The 23403-nt window shown below is 45.0% G+C and overlaps 1 protein-coding gene across 1 annotated transcript in view; it reads right to left on the bottom strand.

Annotated features, from left to right (window-relative positions):
• Kif5c (kinesin family member 5C) overlaps nt 1–23403 on the bottom strand; it is a 148415-nt gene that overhangs the window by 8527 nt on the left and 116485 nt on the right. The window contains exons 18-25 of the mRNA XM_074070719.1: nt 21820–21896; nt 20616–20725; nt 18584–18685; nt 18303–18363; nt 12272–12343; nt 9986–10090; nt 7693–7909; nt 6459–6572 (exon numbers count right to left, since the gene is read on the bottom strand). Coding sequence (XP_073926820.1) covers nt 6466–6572; nt 7693–7909; nt 9986–10090; nt 12272–12343; nt 18303–18363; nt 18584–18685; nt 20616–20725; nt 21820–21896 — 851 coding nt within the window. The 3' untranslated portion in view covers nt 6459–6465. The remainder of the gene's footprint in view (nt 1–6458; nt 6573–7692; nt 7910–9985; nt 10091–12271; nt 12344–18302; nt 18364–18583; nt 18686–20615; nt 20726–21819; nt 21897–23403) is intronic.

The raw sequence follows: 23403 nt of genomic DNA, 5'->3' as shown, positions 1-23403 counted from the left end.
CAAGGACCAAACAGGAAGGGCCTCACTGAAGTGGTATCCAAGTGCCAGAATGAATAAGAAACTCCATTCTGCTTAGGGTGGAATGAGAAAAGCAGTAGCAGAGGGTGGAGTTCAGAGAAGCATTACACTTTCTCAGTTGAAAAAAAGAGGAGCCAGCAGCCTAATGGACCAAAAGCGGAGAGCTTCAGTTGTGGGTAGCGAATGTGTGAAATGGACACAAGCATTCAGAGCCCAGGACACCCAAGCTTAGAAAGAACTGAATGCCTTATCTCTGCCGTACATCTAGACTTCCCCTGCTTGAGTGTAGCTTACTGTGATGAGACTTCTGAGGCTAGAACGTGATTTGTGCATTCCAAGTTCATAGGCCTAATGGGGCCCAATGAAAGTTCTGAATGGAGCAGGTCACAGGCAATGCAGTGTTCAGGGTTTCAGGTCCTCAGTTGTAGCTGACCATTACAGCAGCAAAAGGAACAGTGGTGCCAATGGGTAACTCCCATTACCTGTCTCTGTTCATCTCACCATTGAAAGAGTTAAACATAAGTGTTATGCATATTAACACTTAGCAAATATATTCACAAGAGATCCTGAAGTAAGACCCAAAGAAAAGTCATCCTATGGAGACGATCACTGGTCCATGGAATGCAACACAGATCAGAAATAGAGAGGTCACAACTGAACACCTGGGCTCCTTTGCGGGCTATGTCCTTTAATCTGGTGGTCCTGCCACCAGCTACAGATGCACCTACCCGAGTCATATTCTTTATGCCCCAAACATGAAATCACAGCAGAAAACCCAGATTTGCTTCTTCACAAGTATCCTAAACACTTTCTGGTCTACCACTATGATTTTTACATTTTTAACAAATATTCCATTGAAGTTTGTCAAAACACTGTTAAGCATGCTATGATTTCTAGGCTTAACAGGGTTTTTGATAGCCATCTAGCCCTCAAAATATCAAAGTCTTCATCTACATCAACAAAGTGACAAACATCCCAAGTCTTGGCTTCACTTCACAAAATTTTCTATCTTGTGTTTTTATTGCCACCAAAATCTCAAACATAACATGTACATTTTAGGTTAAAAAGCTGATTGCTGGTTACCAGGCATTCCCACACACTATAGCTTCTCATTTGTTTTTCTGTGACCAAGTTGATACCTTTCATGACTTTAATCACCTTTGAGGTATGGAGGAAAGAGAGGGACTCAGTAAGAAACTGATGTGTGCCAGCCCTATGAAGACAGAGATTACACAAGGGCTTGCTATGACTCTGTAGTGGCCTTACCAGACAAAGGGGGGTGAAAGAATTCAGTCAGGTCATGACACAGAAGGCACGCTGAACTCTACACAAGTGACACACCAGAGTCACACGCTGCACTTAGCTCTATATTTTCAGACAAAGATCATCTTTTATCAAATTACATTAAAGTGAGTGGTTTGGATTTTTATTTGTGTTCTTATCTTAATCCAATTTTAAATTTTTTGACTGCAGAGTTGTGTAAGATCTGTAAGAAGGGAATATATACTATCTAAATTATACACTATCTAAAATATTTAAATATTATAATAAAAAATTTACACCAACTCTGCGGATCTGTGAAAATTTTATTACTTAAAAGTATGTTTTTTCTACTTAAGTTTGAGACACAATGGTCTAAATATAAAGGAGAGAGAGGGAAGGGACGATTTGGCCTTCAAAGTCTAATAGCTGAGATTTCAGCCATGCCCCACTGGCGCCATCTGGTGGTCACATTTCAACAAGGCCCCACAGTTTTGGCAAAGCATTGCCAAGAACAGTAGTTGGTCTTCAGGGTGCTGAGAATAAAGGAGCTGGAGAAATGTTTACTTGGGTGTCTACATTAAGTTTGGGGCCCATTTCACCCCTTCTCTGTTCTCAAGGCTGCAGCTCCACCTCCCCGCCCTCCCAATTAATAACCTGGCTTCTTACTTGTTTGGGACGAGCAGCACTAGATGTTGAGACACCTAGTGCTGCCCATCCCAACTGCTTCCTCCCTGCACCTGTACTTTCTCCTCTGTCCCTCTCAGCTGGATCATTACCAGTAGCATGCAAACCAGCTGCTCTCTCTCATCTTATAAGAGAAAGGCACCCATCTCAACCTCACATTCTCCGTGTCTATCTACCCTCCTCCAGATAAAACTGTATGTGCAGTTGCTGACCTACCACCTCACTACCACTCTCCAGCCTGTGCTAATTAGAATCACTTCCTCCTCTCCACTGAAGCCACCCAAGGTCACCACCCAGTCTCTGTCCCCTGTAACCTTACATTCTCCTTTCCACCTCCTTTCTCTGACCTTCCCACTTGCCAGTCCCTGGGCTGTTCTAACTCATTCCTCCCTCCACTTCCCTCTCTGACTTGTGCACCCTCCTCCATGCCCCAGGTCTTAAACAGTTTATGATCACCACTCTGTAAGGTCTTGAGTCCTAGCCTCTCTCCTGAGCTCCAGACTCCTGGGCCCAACTGTCTATTCAACACACCCACTTGCACAGGAAGCTTGGCTGGACATCAAAGAGGCCTCTCATCATTAACCTGATGGAAACAAAACTTTTTCCACAAAACCTACCCATCACCCAATTGTCCCTGTTATGGTTTAAAAGGAACTAATATTCACCTAATTGCTATGCCCGAGTTTAGGCACTACCTTTGATTGCCTTCCTTCCTCCTCCCCGTCACCTAATTAAGAAGCTTGGAGGGCTGGATCCAGCTCTAACACAATTGCCCACTATGACCACTGCTCACTGTCTGCTGCCACTGCCTTAACCAGTGTCCTCCAAACAGACACCTACAGTAGGCCCCCAGTGAGCCCTACTTATTCTCACACCTAACTGCAACAGTCTGGCTCCTGGGGGTTCCACCTCACCAGCCCTCCCTCACTCTTTGGGCACACTCATTCAATCCTGCGTTGGAGCTAGCTAGCATCCTTGCTCCTCTCCTACAAGTTGCTGAGATGCTGCCATTTTTCATCACAGTTTTCAACCCAAATATCACCCTCTCTTCTAAATAGGACCCCCATTTCTATTCCATCAACCTGTTCTTATTTCTTCGGAGCATTTACCATGACTTGAAGTTACCTTGTTTATTTTTGTATCAAGTGCAAAACAGGCCCTACATGCCTGATCCCATTTGGCAGATAAGGAACTGAGGCTGGAAGCAATCAAGCACCTTGTCTGATGTCACAGGTGACATAGTAAGAAATAACTATTTGGTCTAGGACCGTGGTTTCTAAACTCCTAAAACTTTTGGAGTCTCTTAAAGAATGAGTGAGATTTGTGTTCTAAATAGATGGCTGGTCCTTGGGGCCCCTGGAGAACCTCAGAATGGGGCTGGCTGCCGGGAGAACCAACCACGTGATGAGGGCTGGAACTTGCAACCCCCACTTTCACCTCCCACCTCAGTTAGCAGGGACCAAAGGTTGGGTGCAGCAGTTGCCAATGCTTTAATCCATCACCCCTCCATCAAAACCCAGAGGCTTGGTTTGGAGAGCTTCTGGATTGCTGAACACATAGAGCCTGGTGGGTGATGCACCTGTAGAAGGCACTGAGGCTCCACACACACCCTGTGCCTTGCCCAGTGCATTTCTTCCACCTGCTGCTCGTATGTATCCTTTGTACTATCTTTATAATCAAGTAGATGTAAGTAAAATGAGTCCATTTCTGTGGGCCTTTGAGCAAACTGAGCCTGAGAAGGAGGTTGTAGGAACCCAGGTTTATAGCAAGTTGGTCAGAAACACAGGTCACAACCCAGGGCTTGCAAGTGGCATCTGAAGTAGTGGGGGAGGAGGTGGTTTTGTGGGACCCTGTCCTTAACTTTTGGAAGCTTCTGCTGCTTCCAGGTACCTAGTGTCAAAACTGAACTGGATTAGAGGGTTCCCAGCTGTGCCCACTGAAGAACCCTGGTATCACAAGTGTTGCATGGTCGTGAGCATAGGAAGAAGACTTTAGTTTTTCCTTTTTCTAATAAAGAACACAAGCCAGCACTTAACAACCGATGACTATGTGCAGAATTCTGCACTGCTCATCTATACTAGCAACAAACGCTTTTATCTAGCACTTATTTATGTGCCATGAAGCTTAGAAACAGACCCTCATTTAAGCCTCCTATCAATGCCAATGACCAGGTAGAAGATTCTCCCCATTTCACAGATGAGGAAACAGACTCTGAGGTAGAGTAACCTGAAGAAAGTGGAAGACCTGGTATCTGAAAACTCAGGTCCCTTGTCCAATACCAGTACCCTCAACCACACTACCATCCTGACTAGTGTTTATTTTGTGACATTATGAGAAAAGTATCTGGCTACAGAGATGGATGGATAAAGTGTGTTAAGAAAGAAGTTTCAGATTTCCAGTATAAAATCAAAACTTCGGCAACACTCTGAGTACAAAGAAAGAAACCAGCTACCTGGTGGGTGAGGCTGGTTCTGTTACTCTGAAGATTGTGAAAGATTCACGAGAAGTCCTGACTTTCAATCCTCAGTATGAGAAGAGGCCATACTGGCCACAGGTCCAGGTCATACATGAAATGTGAGTTTGGCAGAGTTTATCAGATCCCATAATGAAGGTGACTGTATACTGCACAGCCTCTGGACCCAAGAATTTCTGACCAATGTATTTATTAAGAACTTACTGGAAGCCAGACATGCACCGTTCCATGTGTTTTCATCAAGTGAAATCATGTATACATTGTATATAGCCAGAACTGGTCCACAGTAGCATCTGGTACATACAGAGTGCTAGTTGCCCAACCCAATGTCCACTCTCTTTGTCCTCATAAACAATGATGTACCTTTTCAGCCTGCCTTGTGGCTACATGTGGCACATACCTCCCATCTGGCTAATGCAAGCATCAAATAGGGGCTCCTGAGAAGCTAAGGACATTAATTCAGCCAGGAAAGCTGCTTTTGCCTCTTTGCTGCTTCCCCTTGGAGTGCTATACTTGAAACATGGTCATGACAGCTGGAAACATAGTAGAATTCATTTTGGTGACCATGGGGTGACTTTGAAGAGGGAAAGCCCTTGCTGAGGACAATAAGCCTAAAATTAAAAGAGACTAGGTTTCCACTGTCACTGTGGAGCTTTTACCAACTGTTGACAGGTGGACCTCAGACTTCCTTTTCATGAAAAAGAAACTTCTATCCTGTGTAAACCACCGTTATTGTAGGTCTCAAACTCTGGTGGACATCAAAACTACCTAGTGTCCCTGGGGAAAAGATGGGAGGCCCAGGGCCTAGCCTATGCTCAGGGCCTGGTCTCTGGTGCTAGATGATACTGACAGCCATCAAAGTTGGTGTTTTGTGTTTTGTCATGTTTGGTGCTAGGAAAGGAAGCAGACCTCTTGCATGCTAAGCACATGCTCGACCCTTGAGCTCCAGCTCCCACCAACATTTGAGGCCATTGCTTTCAGGCTTTTCTGCTCTAAGCTGCCCAGTGTGACCGTTCTTACCCTTCAGGTATCAGCCTCAACTCCAACAAGGGGCAACCAAAAGCAACTGTATAACACCCGATTTCATTTTATTTCAATTGGAAACAGAGGTCAGATCTGAAAGGAGTGGCCTGCTATCATGCCAATTTCTCACCAATCCATCCAGGATACAGCAGATGCTGGAGGACATCATGCCCACTGCAGCTGGCCTTGGCCTGCCCTCCTGTTCCCTCTTGGCTGACCAGCCCCTGGCCTACTCTTTGACACTGCCTGGGGCAGCACAAATGAGACCTGTCTGGGGACAGCCATCAAATCATCCTCCTTGGAAGTTTTCAGCTTAGTAATGCTATTGTCTGTCTACCAGCTCAACCAGGAACCTCTTTTCTGTTCTTCAGTCACAAAGGACAGGCTTTTGCCCTTCCCCTTTGTGTCTTTTCTAAAGCATGTCACTTTTTCTTTCGCTGGTAGAGCAATGTTGGGCCTGAGAGTTGCAGACAGACAGGCTTACAGACTACCATGTCAAAGAAAAAGTGGTCTAGACCCGCCTAAAATTAGCACACTTCTTTAAAACCCCCCCTTGTTGGGGCCAGATAGTAAGTCTCTTTTAAAGAGATGACTATTATCTGGCTCTTTATAGTTAGTTCCTGAGACTTAAAGCCACCACCCACTCCTTTCTGCTCTGGGTAAATGCAGTTGACAAACAGTTATTACTCTTCTGAATGTCAGCTGCATAGGAGAGCCCTGCAAACAAAAGAAGGCTCAGGTGAGTCACTCACCACACTTCACTTGGAGGTGATTAGACCAGGCCTGGCTCAGGGTCTCACCAGCTTCTATGGCTCAGCTAGAAGAACCCAGGGCTCCATATTGAAGCCCTGGACCCCCAAAGTTCTGGAGTCGCTAAAGGTCCACGTGCATGTGGGTGAGATGGCAGAGCCGGGGCTCTGAGAAGGCAAGGTTTTCCTCAAAATAAGCCCTAGCACTACCCGAAAAAGACAAACCACCCCAGACAGCCAGGACTCACTGTGTATTTATTTCTGGTAGTGAGGGGAGTTTGAAGATCCACCACCTCCCCCTCGGATGGCATGGACTGCTGTTGGAGATGATGCTGGGTAGTGTCCAGGGCGGATGGGCTTGGCTGTGTCAAGTGAAAGGAAAGAGAACAATGTGAAGAAAGAAAGAACTGAAACAGCAATCCAGATACCTAGGGTCACAGGTGACAAGTGTCACAATGCTTATCAATATGACACTGCTTACCCACTACCAGACTTTGTTGAAAACAAGAGGCTTGCCCTCCTAGCGATATAGTTAGTGAATCCAGAGAATTCGGATGTCAATCAGCTTGCTTTCAAATAAGAAAGAGAATTTTTAATAAACAAGAAAAAATGAGAAGCAAAGGACTTAGGGTTTTATCTGTGGTAGATCCACAAATCCTCCATGGACTTCACAGGGATCCGTGTAGCCCCTAAAACTGGAGGCAGAATTCTACCTGTGATGAATTTTCTGGAGAGAGAAGCCATAGTTTTCAGCAGACTCTCAAAGGGGAAGAAATCTAGTAAGTTCAACAAATCACTAATCTATGAGATTTTAAAACTGGAAACAGGAAGCTGCTTGTTCATAATACATCTGCACAGCAACAGCTGATGGGAAATAATACTACATGTTATTAGGAATGTTTCAATTTTAAAAAACTCTCTAGAGGACATCCCTAAATCTCTTTTATTCCTATGGTTGTAACCTGGCACCTACGACTCAGTAGCTACACTGCCCTTTCTTACATGGGCAAAATACAAAATCCATACAGTTCTTGAAGGGGCTTGAACTCCAGGGCCCCCTGTCAGCTGTAACTCCACCCTGCTCACTGCTGCCAGCCGCGCCCTTTCCCAGCTACTTCCAAACCTCCGCTTGCAGACAGCTTTCCCTACGGCTTGGGGATGCATACCGGCTCCCTTATGGTCCTGCTGAGGAATATTCACATATTTCAATATTTCCAAGAGTGAGCTCTGTTTACAGCCAAAGACCTTTTCCACCAGCCCTGGCTGGCTTTTCTGGCTCAGCTAGGCAGCTCTGATGAACGCAGTGTGCGGGGCTGTCTCAACAGTGGGACGGCAGGCGCCTGACATTTCCACTTTGGAATGAGCACACGGTGCTGTGAGGGCTAAGCCCTGCAGGTGCCATCATACCTCTCAGATTAGTGGAGTCCTTGATCAGGAGCCCCGTAGTCCCTATCCCTCAGGTGCTACTGAGCGCCCACATACCGATCTGGGCAGAGTGTGCCCTCCTGGCCATGTTCTTGGCTCGCACAGCCTCCTTGATGCGGTCCACCTCCTGCTGGTAGCGCTTGCGGTCGCGCATGGCGTTCTCCTTAGCCTCCTTCAGCGCGCTCTCCAGGGCCTTGACCCGCTCGGCGGTGGCGCGCAGCCGCTTCTCCAGCTTGGGCAGCTCACAACGCAGGTCTGCGTTGTCCCGGACCAGCTGTGGTGGAGAAGCAAAGGGCGCCACTTACTAGAGCGGCTGTGCTGCTCGCTGTCAGAACAACCACTTGATAGCTAGAAACCTCTCCAGCAGCTGAACGATCATCCCTGCTAGGTTGTCTTTGACAGTATGTATGACCATAATAAACTAAGTGACCAGTAAGGAGGAAATCCCATGGCCTGAGACTAATTTGGTAAACACAGATTCATCATATGTAAGGAACTGCGAGGAGATGCGGGTGTTAAATTAAAAGCCATTTCCAGTCACAGGAAACTAATTTGGGGCAAGATTTACTTCCTCTTTTGTTTGTGTGTTGGAGAGGGTCAGGAAGTGTGAGATTTGCTACTCTAGGATATTAACATGAGAAAGCTGAGAAATGTAAAGTCAATTCAAAATCACTCAGTGAAATATGTACATTCTGGAGGTTTCTGTAAGAGCCCCTTCCCTACAGGACCACTGTCTACACTGGCACCGCGTTGGGACCCAGTTCTGCAACAGAGCCATAGGCCAGTAGAAACAGAAGAGTAAGCACTGCTTGTTTCTTTTTACCTAGGACCTACAATTAAGCAACAGGCTGGCCCCAGGTGAAGCCTGTCATCTCCCTGCTATGTGACATGGTGTAAGTCATTTGAGCGCTACAAGTCCTAGGTTTTGTATCTTTAAAACAAAGATACTACTGAAATAGATTCATTGTGGGGATCCAGGCAGCTCCAGAAAAATCTGGAAAATCAGGAAGTGCTTTTCAAAGCAACCTACTGCTGTGTTTGTCCTGCTTTGTTTGTCCCCACAATAGCTGCACTGCCTGGCAGAAAGTCAGGTTTTAATAAATAGTCCTTGAATTCATAAATAAAACAATGAGTGGCAGAGCCCAATTTCAAGTTGCCTGGCAGTTTCTGTTTGTGTATTTCTTTCTTTTTTTTTTTTTTTTTTGTTTGGTTGGTTGGTGGGACTGGGATTTGAACTCGGGGCTTCACATTTGCAAAGCAGGCACTCTACCACTTGAGTAACACCTCCAGTCCACTTCACTCTGGTTATTTTGGAGATGGTATGTTGGGAACTATTTGCCTGGGCTGGTCTTGGACCACCATCCTCCAGATCTCAGCCTCCCAAGAAGCTAGGATTATAGATGTGAGCAGGAAGCACCCAGCTGGTTGTGTATTTCTCATCAACAATTTGCTAAAATGACTGCAGCCTTCTTGACCTGTCATCCCTCCTCTGGGGAAAACTGCCATTTATGAGCGTTGTTAAAAAAGATAATATCCCCTTGGCCATGTGCTTCAACTGCTGGACGATTTCTACACTGTCCAAAATCCTAAAGAGGAAAGACAGTAGGGAGTAGGGACATGCCAGCATTCAGAAAGAGATGATGAAGATAAATGACCTGCCTAAATCACTGGTGTATTTGGACATGGCTGTCACTGTGTCATTATGGACAAATTCGAGGGCACCTATGATCTCCAGGAACAGGGAGAGCACTGGGGACAGGTTTTGGTCCCTGTTCTCCCACCTGTGGAATGAAGCAGTCAGTTTCCTCAACTGTAAATATAAGGGACCTAAACCAGCTCCGTGAGTCCTCTTTGATTCTTTGGAGGCATCAAGTCCACAGAGGTGCCTCAGAGACTTCATAGGAGATAAGGCCAGTTGGGTGAAGGCAGGAGGAAAAGTAGGACTCTAAATACCTTACTCCTCAAATCCTAGAGAGCTGTCACTCAATCCTCTATCTGGCTTCCATTGAAGAAACTCTCATATGTATAAAGGAAATCACTAAATCACTAAAGGATTTTTTTGTTTTTGTTTTTGGAGATAGGGTTTCACTATGTTACTCAGGCTGATTAACTCCTGGGCTCAAGTAATCTTCCCATGTCAGCCTCCCAAGTAACTGGGAGTACAGATTTATGTCACTGTGCCCAGCAAAGAGAAGAATTTTTAAAGACCCTTCCAGCACTCATGTTCTCTGGTAACGCATAGTCCTTTTAATTTCAGTATCAGAGCCTTCTCTCCACACAGCAGCCAGCCTGATGAGGCTGCTTACCAAGAGAAAGAGGTAAGCAGCAGGAGTGGGCAGAGCTCTCCTACCTGCTTGTGCACCTTAGTGAGCTGCTCCAGGTTATTCTCCAGGAAAGAAATCTTCTGCTTCTGGGCAGCACTGCCCCCTCCATCGTCACTGTCCAGCTCTACACTCTATGTAAACACCAGGCTGTCAGTGGGGTGGCCATCACACTCCCAACTTCTCATCCCAGTATACTGTGCATGATGCATTTTAAACATTCTTTAAAAAAAAAAAAATCCCCAATTCCACCAAGAAGTAGACCAAAAACGAAGATAAAGTTTAGATTCAACAAATGCTCCAATTAATTTTCTTAGTTTATACCAAAAATGTAGTGAGAAGAACTATTTTTTAAAGTACTGGGGAAAAATACACCTTCAGATCTGTTTTTATAAAATGAAGATGATTCCTCTTTAGTGAAACACACTTCTCCTTGCAGTAGGAGTACAGAGATTTTTCTTTTTAAAGAAAATGTTTAAAACATTAAGAAGAATCAGTGTGAAAATAAACCCAACACCCAAACTTGGTTTCAACCATTTGGGCAAGATAAGCCACCAAGCCAATAAACAAGAGTCTACATTGCCACTGGGAAGTCCTAATGGTCTCTGCTTGTCCCTTCTGCTTCCAATTCTCTGCAATTACTCAATGAGTCAGTCTCAACCCGGTCATAGCATCCAGATGGTGGGGAAATCCTTGACATGTATCAGATCTTGAAAGTGGCAAAAAAACCCGCGCCTTTGACAAGCTAGGTGGCGCAGATACATTGGGAAATACATGTGGAAACACATTCTGGAGTTCAAAACTGGCAAAACAGGTTTGCTTCATGCAATTATAGAAGAGATCACCATCCCTATTCTGAAGGGTGATGGCTTCATGACCATTTCTCTTCGGGCTAAAACAGGGATCTCCAGAAAAGGGTTAAAACTCAGATTGCTAGCTGGGCTCCCATTCTCTGATCCTCAGATCTGGAGTGGGGCCTGAAAATTTGCATATTTAAACAAATTCCCAGGTGATGCAGCTGCTGCTGACCAAAGGACCACTAGGCTAATAAAGCTTATTCCTAGGGCATTTTCTTGTCATAAGCTTTCGTCAGGTGCCCTCCTTCTCTTTAGTCTCTTCATCACCTCTGCACTGACCTCATGCTCTTAACCTGGTCTAGGCCCCACAGCCCTGTGTATTTTTGTCACTATCTACTGGCCTGACCATTACCACTCAGGCCTTGAAATCTCCCATTTTTGATTCTAAACTCACTAGACCCATGCTGTCAGGTACCATGCTAAATGGTCCCACGGCTGGACCCTCACACCACTGCTCAGGAACCCCCTTGCTCATCCCCAGCAAATGCCTTCCACAGCAACCTAAGCTTCTCTGGGCTCCTTGAACTCCTCATTCTCACACTTCCACGCTGAGTTCCCTGCAAGCGCTTCCAGCTCGATTCTCCACTCCTCCCCCCTAAGCAAATACCAAACAGCGTATTCATCCATGCTAATAATTCTGTCCCCCTCAGACCTGACTCCATCAATGACCTCCTCTTACTGTATTTGACCTCTTTCCCATTGTGTCTCTGCTATGACCCACTGCTCCTCATCCATCACTTGTAAATATTTTGCAAGAGAAGCCCTCTGGCTGCCTTCCCTTATTACTCCTCTCCCTTAAGCCTCTCCAAGCTACCCTGGGGAGTCACCAACATGGAGTTTCTCCAGGATCACTGTGTGCAGCATGAAGACGGAAGAAGCTCTGAGACTGGGAGCCCATAGTCCTGGGTTCCAAATCTATCTCTGGTTCTTCCAGTGCTGCAACTGGGGCAAGTCATTTAACATGTAAGCCTATATCCACATCTGTAACACAGGAATGCTGAGCACCCATTACATGTTTACTGGGAAGAGAAGTAAGATATTGGATGCCCTAGCCCCTACTGACCTCAGGACAGACAAATACCAGGCTCTGGTCACCTTACTTCTCTCTCCAGATTGCAGGGCAATGCTGCCTGATGACAAGCCCACTCTGGATTTTCCTGCACCAAGCCCAGTGGCTTTCACCCAGCAGGGGACAGATAAATACATGTTCATTTGAAATGGAGGCCAGGGAAAGCATTATACTTTCCTTTTACTAAGAAGCAAAAAAATCAGATGGGAAAATGTTCCCAAGTAATTTTTGCCTCTAGCACATTCTTTTAATAATATTCTCTGACATGAAATAATTAATTTTTAAGCATAACCAATCCTAATTTAAGAATTCAAATTTTAACTGAAAATGATTCTTCCTGGCCATCTTCCTTTTTCTTCTCAGACCTGTTCAGACACAGTGGAACTCACCTTTTTCACTCGGGTTGTCAGATCCTGGACAAAGAGTTTGCGGAGGTTGTGGAGAGTCTGCAGCTCTCTAGACTGGAAGAGAAGATTTTTTTTTGTAAATGCCACTTTAGCGAAAAGACACATTGAATTTGTGACACATTTGCATCAGACCCGATTTGCATCAGATCCAATTTGCCTTTGAGACCCACCATTGATGTTGGTGCCACCAAAGCTCCTGTGACTCACCCACCACACCATGTCCCACTCCTCTACCCATGCCACTATCAAGAGCACCTCAGTGTGCGGAGCTGGGAACCCCAGTCATGAATACTAAGCTAGATCAAAGTCTACTCCTAGCACTCCTCTCAATGGAACCATTTTGTTTTCAACCACAAAAATTCAAAAGTCATCTCACAAAAATTCTGAGCAGGCTACATTGCATCAGAATGGATTCCTTTTTCCTTTGGTTTTCTTTTTACTTATCATGTAAACATTACATGTAATACCAACAAGTATAAATTAAAAGTTAGTCAAAATTTCTCTCATTTTTCCAAGTTCTATATTCCCTTCTGCCTAAGTCCACAAATACATTTGCTTTAAATCACTGAGCTCATCCCTGAAGGAGTTCTCAGGCCTTCCATCCAGGCCATTCAGGACAAGTTACAACTCTCTATGCCTCGGTTTTCTTATTTGTAACATAAGGATAAAAAGAGTTGTAGCCTTCTCCATGTCGAGATTAAATGAGATGATCCTTAGAGAACTCATAGAATCATTTCTGGCACATAGAAAGTGCTCACTAGACATTATTATTAATTTACCGATGCATACTTCATAACAGCCATTTCCTTAGCCATCATTAAAAACACCACTAACAACAGGTGTTGACGAGGATGTAGGGAAAAAGGAACCCTCGTACACTGCTGGTGGAATGCAAACTAGTGCAACCACTCTGGAAAAAAATTTGGAGGCTTCTTAAAAATCTAAACATAGATCTGCCATATGATCCAGCAATCCCACTCCTGGAGATATACCCAAAGGAATGCGACACAGGTTACTCCGGAGGCACCTGCACACCCATGTTTATTGCAGCGCTATTCACAATAGCCAGGTTATGGAACAGCCACTATTGATGAATGGATTAAGAAAATGTGGTATTTACATACAATGGAATTTTACTCGGCCATGAAGAATGGCCAGCTCAGAAAACCAAAAATCCTATGTTAGCCCTCATACGTGGACTTTAGATCTAGGGCAAATACAGCAATGTGGTCGAACTTGGGTCACATGATAAGGGGAGAGCACACACGGGAGATATGGGGATAGGTAAGAAACCCAAAATATGATAGTATTTGATGTCCCCACTGCAGAGGAACTAATACAGAAACCTTAAAGTGGCAGAGGTCAATATGGGAAGGGGACCAGGAACTAGTGAAAAGGTCAGTTTGAGGTGAATCAACTTGGGTTGTAACACATTTGTACATGAAAGCAATACTAGGGATCTCTCTGTATAGCTATTCTTAACTAGCAAAAACGCTTTGTCTTTGCTTACACTTTCTCTTCAACAAAATTAGTAATAAGAGCAGAACAGATTCTGCCTGGAAGCGAGGGGGGGTGGGGGAGAGAGGGAAGGGGTGGGGGGAGCAGGGGGGGAGAAACAGCCCAAACAATGTATGAACATATGAATAAATGAATAAAAAATAAAAAAGAACCAAGACCATGGTGAAGTTGAAGGAAAAAATAAATAAACATCAGCCATTTCTTCATATGAGCCAATAGGTTCATATTACTTCCTTTTGTTGTTGTAACTTTCACTGTAATAAACTTCCTGGAGGCATTTTTTTTCTACAAATGAACTTTTTGCTGAAGCAAAGGCCTGAACTAAACCTGACCTTTGCTAATAAGCCCGAAGACCAAAATCTTTCCTTCTGTTCGTTCTGGTGGATTTATTACAAGAGAGATGTTATTTCCTTCTAAAATACTTCCTATAAAGGAGGAGGAAAGATAAACTTTTCAATGTAAATTTTTTGATCTGTCTAAATGGACCTATCCTTCCACAGAATGCCAGGGAGGCAGCTCACACACTCTCACCTTAAAACATAAGAAACAGGCCACGAAGCTATGGAAACACTAAATTTCTTGGAATACAGGTTCTCTGTTAATTTAAGGCCTTATTACTGGATTCAATTCTGTGTTGCAATAAGAAGCACGTGAAGTCAATTGCATCCTCAGATGAGGTAAATTGCTTTCTGCAAGAAGCCAAGTGGTCTGTTATTATGAATAATGTGCACCCTGTACTTGTCCACAGCCGAGCCACCTCCTGGCACAGATGCGGGGTGGGGGTGGGGGCTGCACGCACAGTGCTCACAATTATGCAGACACGCTGTCCCCACACTCCTGCCAGAGGGAGCTCAGCCCCAGCACCCCTTAATACTGCAACTGCCCTGCCTGCCGTCTCTCAGTGACCTCATTACTGACTGAACTGTAATCACAGTTAATATTTTCCCACACCAAAGGGAAATGAGAAGGTATGGTACCTTGTCCAGGGAGGCATTTCCACACAATACAGAGTCCTGAATTTGGCACCTTTCTCTTGTTTGTAGGTGGTCTCAACAATAAACAGCTTGGGAGGGGCAGTTAAAAACACTTAAAGTAGTTTATATTTGTGCACATTTATGGTTAGGTAACTATCATTTGGCTTCCTGTGGTGATGATTCTTCCTCCATCGAATTCATCATTTCTCCATTCCCTGACTTACTTCCCTCAAGTCTCTTCCCACCACAGGCTGCTTCATTTCAAGAAAAAGTTTAAGGCTCAGCTTCCTGCCCAGTGGACAGTGTAGGTGGGGACTAAAGAGGTGGCTAACATGGCAGGAGGCAGGGTCCTGCCATACAGTACAGTGTCCTGTTGAAGCAAAGTGGCTGCCTAGGGCTCAGAGACACTGAGATGGCCAGTCAGCCTTTCCCACTGTGATGCCCTGCAGTGGGCTCCCCAAACTCCAACCCCTGGGCTGCATGTAGGCTCCATCCATGCCACCCCCAAAACTCAAGGAGGCGAAGCAGGTCTTGTGCCAGGAGGCCATAAGAACAGGCAGCCAAGGACAGCGAGCCTGTTTACAGCTGGGGAGGAGTAAAAGGCTGGGGGAAAACATGTGAGTCTAAAACCGTACATTCTGTAGAATTCCAATTTTGGATTGCAAAGTGTGTGCGTGTGTATGCGTGTGTATGCGTGTGTATGTGTGTATGCGTGCATGTGTGTGTGTACGTGTGATGTGTGGGTGCTGAGGGAGGGAGGGAGAGGATGAGGAGCCACTGTGTCAATGAATTTGTCCTTGTATGCAGGATGGACACGTAAGTGTGGGCAGTCTGTGAGAGACAGTGTGTGCAAACACAACCAGATTCACGTGGCATTATGAGTGAGTTCATGGGAGGAAGGGAGAAAAACAGGTGGACAGATGGTGATGGCCACTAAGGAAAATGCAGCATTCAAGACATACCCGAGCAACAAAAGGCAAAAGGGCTGTGACAGATCCTCTAAGAATTGCACTTGTGAGTGAGAGAGAAAGCATGTGAATGAGTGTGAGTGAGCCTGGTATGAGTGCAGGTGAGTAAGAATGACCTGTGAGGGCAGCAGCACAAGTGTTCCTGTGTGTGGATGTGTGTGGAGGGCACACCAAGTGAGTGTTTGTGCCAGGATTTACATGTGAGTGTGGGAACAGGTAAGAGCATGAGTGAAGGTGAGCAAGTGTGAGTACAAAGTACGCAAGTGACTTGTGTAAATGCACAAGAGTGTGCACGAAACCAGGAAAAGTGGTCATGAGTTGTGCAAATGTTGGGCGCGAGTACTACTAGGTGGGCACTGTGTTTGAGCATCATAAAGATTTGTGTGGATGACAGTGGCAGTCTAAATGCATGGATGAACACAGGTGAGAGCATGAGCAGAGCATGCGCTGTGTGGACGTGTATGTGGCATGTGTGATGATGTGTGCGTACAAGTGCGTGAGCCAGCTGTGGGTGTGAGGGAGACAGAGGAGCGGTAAGAGGGCACATCTGAGAGGCAGACAAGGGAGTGAACAAGGACTTGTGGAGGTGCAGGAAGAAAACACCCTGATATATCACTCATCCCTGGCTGGGGGAATACAGTAAAAATTTAACGTTCAATATATTTTCCTGGATTTCTATAATTAGCTGCAATTACGGGTGTCACTTGTCTGGTAAACCAGATGCAGATGAAGAAATTTCCTGGCTTTGTTACAGGGCCTCTCAGAAGACTTCGCTCTTGAAAGGCCATCTTCCCAACAGCCTGGCATCTGACCTCCATCCTGGTGGTTGTGGCCTCTTTCCTCTCCCTGGCTCTAAGGAGCAACAAATTCTGGCCCAGAAGCCAGCACACAGCCTCGGGGCAGGATGGGAACAGCCATCTGTCCACAGCTTGGGTGCCCAGATTGTCAGGGACAGACTCTGTCCCACAAAAACTCACATGACACCTGAGTGGTTCAGAATGCGTCTCTGCTGTTGCTGCAGGGGCAAATCTGAATGTGTTTTCACCAAATGGCAATGATGTGAGAACGGTGTGTATTAAACCACTGCTGTGTGGTTATGGCAAAGGGCTCTCTTATGCCCCGAGAGTCAGGTAGCCATCCTGCAGAGCAGCTGAAATGAAACCTGCCAGAAAAAATGAAGCCAACGGATCCAGACATAAGACACAGCAAACTAAGGGAGCCTTCAAATACTGAACCCTTCCAAAGGCAAGGTGGATCTGCCACAACTCTCTCTGTCCAAAACCATGTGGGTTTTCAGGCCCTTCCCTGGCCTACACCAACTCTGGCTTTTTCCTCTCTGTGCCCATTTTCTATCTTTCCTTCATTCAACTGCAGCCACACTGACCTCCACACTGACCCCAGGATGCCAGACATGGGGGCCCACCCCAGGGCCTTGACACAGCCATTACTTCTGCCTGGACTACTCTCCCACTGACATCCTCATGGCTCACTTTTTCATCTGCTACAAGTCCCTGCTCAAGTGTCACCTCTTCACAGGCCTCCTTGAACCCCTGCCCTCTGTACTAGAGTTCAGCAGCTCCCACTTGTCTATAGAGGAAACATTCCAAGATCCCCACTGAATGACTGAAACCACAAACAGTACCAAACTCCATATATACTATGTTTTAGGTATATCTTAGGTATACATACATACCTAAGATAAAGTTTAATTAGACACAGTAGGAAGTTACCAATAACTAATAATAAAATGATAAAAATAGTCTGTAATAAAAGTTACGTGAATGTGGTCTCTCTCTCCAAATATCTTAATTCCTCATCACACTGCTGTTTTATTACTGGACCGTGTTGACCTGGAGTAACTGACACTGTGGAAAGTGCACCTGTGGAGAGAGGCTGCTGTGCACAGTTTGCCTCCTTATTGCTTACTGTGTCTCTCAGCTGAAGATAAGCTTCCCAAGGGCTACGATGCCATCCACATTCTTTATTGATATTAGTAAGAGCTCTATAAAAGTCTGTTGAAAATCAAGTAGAAGTAAGCCACAATGTGCAGAGGCTATAAAATTGCAGCTCTGATTTGCAAGTCAGTTCAATCTAGAACTAATGGATTGTTTGATTGACTGATTCGATCAAGAGTAATTTTACAAATACCACTTTCCACAGAATTTTTTATGTCTAAAATGATACACAAGAAAGGTGTACTCAAAGGCTGGATATGGTGGTTCACAACTGTAATCCCAGTAACTCAGAAGGTGAAGGTAGAAGGATAACAGTCCAAAGCCACCTGGGCAGTTAGCTTGAGATCCTATCTCAAAAAAAAAAAACTAAACTAAACTAAAAAGCAGAAAAGGACAGGAGTGTGGGGTAGTGGGGATAGTGGTTCAAGTGGTATAGCATCTGCCTAGCAAGTCCAAGGCCCTGAGTTTAATCACTGTAACTGCTAGGAAAAAAAAAAAAGGTGCACATGGATAAAATTTTTATCTGAACAATTCAACAGCTCACCAACTAATCAGGTCTTTAAGAGCAAAATGAGTTGGGAAATGTTTCTCCACTCACCACTGTCTCCTCTAGCCCCTTGAGATCCTCTCTGGCTTGTTCCCTTTTATCATTGAGCAATCTGAAAAACAAAGTGTATCATAAGCCACCACAGTGGAATCAGAATTAGGTTGACACTATTTGCACCTATGGATAAATCAACAAAGCAAACCAACAAGCACAAAATAGTTTTACTCTGTTTTGAAATTAGCCAGGCTATCTGGGTCTCTAAATCACAAAAGCAGGGTTTTGAAGAGCTCCCAGGGAGGAGAGAAATCAGGAAGTATTTAAAGTACACTCACAGGAGCTTTTCCAGTTTCATTTCTCTCTCTTGGTCCTCTATTTTCAGCTTGTTATAATCAGAACTCAGCTTCTCCTGTTCCAGTTGCAGTTTCTGATTCAAACTGAAATTGAGAGGAAAAAAGCAATATATTCCAAATCAGCCTGAAATTCTGAGTCATCCGCCTAAAATTGTGGTTCTCTTCCAACCTCATTAGCGGTGTGCAATAAAGGCAGCAATTCTGGAGGATTTTGAGGGATCAGTGAACAACCTCACAGCTTCTTCCCTGCCCAAGTGAAAACTAATTTCTGGGGAGCATGAAAGAGGCATAAAACAAAGGCTTTGAGGATGTATAGATGGTTTGCTTGTGTGCAAGAGCTTCAGGGGGAAAAGAATGTGTTAAAAAAGAGAAAGAGCTCCCTTCAATTAACTCTGCTTCTGTAGCCACACCAAGGGCAGGCACTCACTCAGGTAACCTTATTTGGCCACTCTCCCCCACCCTGGTTAAATGGTCTGAGGCCATCTCCCAAGTCCAAAGACCTGCCTGACACAGGGGCAGTTCCCACTCTGTGGTACCCTGGATGAGGTGTTCCGAGAAAGGAATTACAAAGAGTAGAGAGTCTGGGCTTTTGCTGCAAATAGAAACTCGCCATCTGGTTGGAGGCATTTGGTCAACATTGACATCAGCCCAGTACTCATAAAGCCTTTTGCAGGTCCATACCCAAGGGACTGCAAGGGAACAGCTTCTCTACTACATGAAGGAAAGGCCAGAGTCCAATAGGTACGAGCCCAGGAAGTTTACACACACACACACACACACACACACACACTGGCTCACCTTCCTCCCTCCTCTTCCCCACTATTACAGCTGAATAATGAATAATGAATAATTAATCAGAAGCCAGGAAGGAGAGGGGAAGAGAGGATACCAGGTGCTTTTCTTAGGTGGACTGTGCACAGAGCTCATCCCACAACACCATTCTCCTCTTTAAAATGCAAATGTATTCATTTACTTTGAAAAGAGATTTGGATCAGTAGTCTGGAGAATTAAACTTAACTCCAGTCTGATTCCTGTTTAGCAATATGACCTTAAGTAGATAACTCAACCTTGCTTCCATTAGAAATCCGTTTCTTCATCCCACATGGAAGTGGGAGGGGTGGGAACCTTTATTCTTTTTTGGGGGGGAGGGGCTGAGAGCAATGGATGCAACTGTATTTTAATATAATTGTTTCCTCCGTAATCCTGTGCGGCCCCTCTTTTTTTTTTTTTTTGAGCTTTTAAAATATTATTCTGAAAAGGGGATCAGAGAGTGCCAAGGGAATCCACTGTACAAAAAATGTTCAGAACTTCCAAGAGAGCCCAGAAAGCACCTTTGGCTGAGACACTTGTGTTGCCAATGAGGGGATGGTCAGGCAGAGGAGGGAGAGGGTGCTGTGGAGCAGGGGCTCCCCAGAAGCTCTGAGTTAAATTGCCATGATGTCACCCTGACGACAGTGTCACAGGTTTCCCAGCACCTCCACAAGCTCAGACACATGATGGTGTGTGGGTCCCTATGAAGTACCCATTGTGTGCCCAGGTGGCTGTAGTCACACAGTGAGCAGTATGTATTGGGCTGAGGAGGAGATAGGTGACAATCATCTTCTCTGGAGTGTTTACTAACCTATCAGAACTGACAGAGGTCAGGGTCTGGGTCTTTTTTTGTCCTTTAATATAGACAGTCTCCTCATCTCCTGGGGTATGTGTCTGCCCAGCTGAGTCACCAGCAAAGTGATCCTGCCCTAGGTTGCAGGGGTGGTGGTGACAGTGGAGTGACAAGGAGGAGCAGTTGTGCCCGCCTGCCACCTGCCACATCAGAACTTCAGGAGGCTGGGCTCCAGATGGTAGAACAGATCTCGGAAGCAGCACATCCAGCCTTTGGACTCACCAGGGCAGAGGATAGAGCCTATGGGGCTACCAGAGAAGGACCCTTGGCTAAAAGCCATGTCCTTTCAGACCAGCCCAAGAGGACTGAGCCATGCCTACCACCACTCCTCACAAGCCCCTGGCAACTCACTCCCGAATCTCATCAATGATTTTCTGCTTCTCCTCAATTTCATCTCGAAGTCTGGACAGCTGCTTCTGGTGAGCTTCCCGGTGGGTCTCCATCTGCTGCTCCAATGCCTTCTGCAAACCAGGCCAGGAGAAATGTGTCATCCACTTGTTGACACTCAGCCAACTCAGTGACAAGCCCTGGATTAATGCCTACCTCCCTCGGATGTCAGATCCCAAAATTAAGGGTGTTTCTGGCTCTTGTGCCCCCAGTACCCAGGCTTGCTTTATTGGGACAACAAAGTCCACAAATCTGTATTAAAACTGAGTAGGGCCCTAGGAACAAATTAATCCATTGATTTAATAGGAAGTTTGCTCTTGACCTTCTACTACTTGCCCAAGCTACATGGCTTTTCTAGTTTGGTCAAACAAAAGGCAGACCGCTTACTACCCAAGTAGCCACACGCAAGCCATGTAACTTGTGTGAGCTTCACTACCTCACCTTTCCAACTGAGGTACCAGCCCCCCACCCCCAGCCCAGGCCACTGGAGATGTGTGATGATGTTCAGAGGATACTTCTCACCAAAGCACTGAGAGGAGACATCACGGCAGGTGAGGCAGGACTGTGCTCTGCTGGCTAGTGCAGTCTCATGTGAACAGTGCTTTAGCCGGGAGGTTTTGCCCAAGGAGCATAAGTAGTTTGTCTAACACTAACCAAAATTCCTCATCTTCTCACACATCATTTTATTCACCTAAAAGCCTTGTTTCCTGGTCTCCTGCATTTTCCATTTCTGATTTTAAAAAATGTGACCAATAAAGATCTGTGTGTTAAGATGGAAACTCAGATTTGTAGTGTTTCTTTACAAATGTTAGAGAAAGAAGTTTTCTTCCAAGGAGGGGTGAACATTTCTTCAGAAGTTAATTTAACCTTGACCACGTGGCCCATGCAGTGACTGGGGTGCCAGCCTATCCCCTCTTCATAAGGAACAAGGAAGACAAAAGTGTCAATGCAACACAGACATCCTCTGTGACATCTCAGTTCCTGGACAGTTCCATCATCATCTCATGGCTGTGCCAGGCACATTTTGAGAACTAGTCTGAATGCCCAGTCATGGTCCCTTCTGTCTCCCTCATACACTGCCATGCACAGGTGTGAAAAGGGTAGATTTTTCTAGAATAAGAAAATCCGGTCCAAAGTCATCAAATGCGTGCACATCTTTATTACACACCTTCATTTCCTCAGCATCCTGCAGCCGCGTCAGATGTTCCTTTTCCTTATCCTGGAAACTGACTTCATGCATTTTTTCTGTTTTGAATTAAAAATGATTTTAGGTTTAACTGACAGGACTCATACCCAAAAGCAAAACTTAAAAAACAAAAGATAAGAAAAATGGCAGCAGAGTGAAACATCAGCTGCTGTTACCATTAAAAACCATGGTGTAAAAGAAGGGGCTGCTGACAAAGCACTCTGGCAAAGCTAAGGCCTACCTCTCCTGCATCCTTACTTAAATCGTCTGGACCAGAGTCCTGGAGAAAGCAGCAACTGCAGGGGAAAGGTGCTACTGGAAGCAGCGCCCCCCCAACTGCATCCTGGCTCTAATCTTCTTATCCCTTGGAAGACTTGTTTGCCACCCAGCCTCTGTGAGCAACCCCTGAGGTCATGGACATGAATGAACTTTGCAGCTTGTAAAGCACCCTGTGACTGTGAAGTGGCATTTGGACGCATGCCACTGGTAAAATTCCAGAAAGAGCTAACTTACTTCCCATGGGTAAGCTGTTTATTTCCTAAGAATGTGGAGCAGTAAAACAATCTAAGGATAAGAACAAGGGAAACAGAAATAAGTAGTAACACTTCCAAGATTCAGCAGGAGACCCATGGGGGCAGGGCTGTTGTGTGGCAGTCCTGTCAGCATATTCTTGACCACAGAGCTCCCTGGGCAATGGGTACAGGGTAGCCTGAATGTCAGGACAGTGACATTTAGTCTTATTTCTCTCTAGTCTGTTCCATTTTATTTCAGGTCTTCTCACCTCTGTTTATTTCTAGTCAGTGGCATCACTGCAGGAACCATGTAAGGGAGGGGAAAATTCTATTTCGTGTCCAGTTTTTGGTGTGCATTCTATTCCTGACATTCATTCCTTACCACACAAAGAAAATGTTACAAAGGTATAGCAAGGTGGGTATGTTCTCTTTTTAAAATTTAAAATTTGCATCTGAAACAAAATGTACTTACTGAGCAAGTGATATCATCCCTCATGTTACTACCCTATCAAAACCATCTTTATTTTAAATATTATTTTCTAGGAACAGAAGGATCCATTTAATTTGAGTAGCTATAACCACAAGAAGGATACAGTTTTGTGCTGTGACTGTTAACCTAACATTGCACAGTAATCATTACTGCACAGCTTCATGCATTTCATCTCCACTGTGAAAAAAAAATGTCCTAGTAAAGTTTATTTAACTGGTAGGCACTTAGGTGGCTTTCTTTATTTCCTTTTCCTTTTGATTTAAAATTCTGCAAGGAATATTTGAGATTTGGGGATCAAGTGGTGTGAAGAAATGTTAGAATTATTCAAATTGCTTCCTAGAAAGGCTAACATTTTTCATTTCCTCCTGCAATATGTATGTTTGATCTCACAACTGCACAATGCATACTTTAATCCTGTTCTAGTTTCTGCATTCCCAGTTACCACTTGAGTTTCTGCTTCTATTTATTCACACTTATTAAATGCTTCCTATGTGTCAGACACCACTATCAAGGGGAGAAGCTTGTTCTAAGGCAGGGTTTGCCAGGTTGGTCATGTAGAAGTTC

This window comes from Castor canadensis, chromosome 4 (assembly GCF_047511655.1).
Source record: "Castor canadensis chromosome 4, mCasCan1.hap1v2, whole genome shotgun sequence".
Classification (NCBI taxonomy): domain Eukaryota; kingdom Metazoa; phylum Chordata; class Mammalia; order Rodentia; family Castoridae; genus Castor; species Castor canadensis.
The sequence above is the reverse complement of the archived record's forward strand: the minus strand, read 5'-3'. Positions and strand labels throughout refer to the sequence as shown.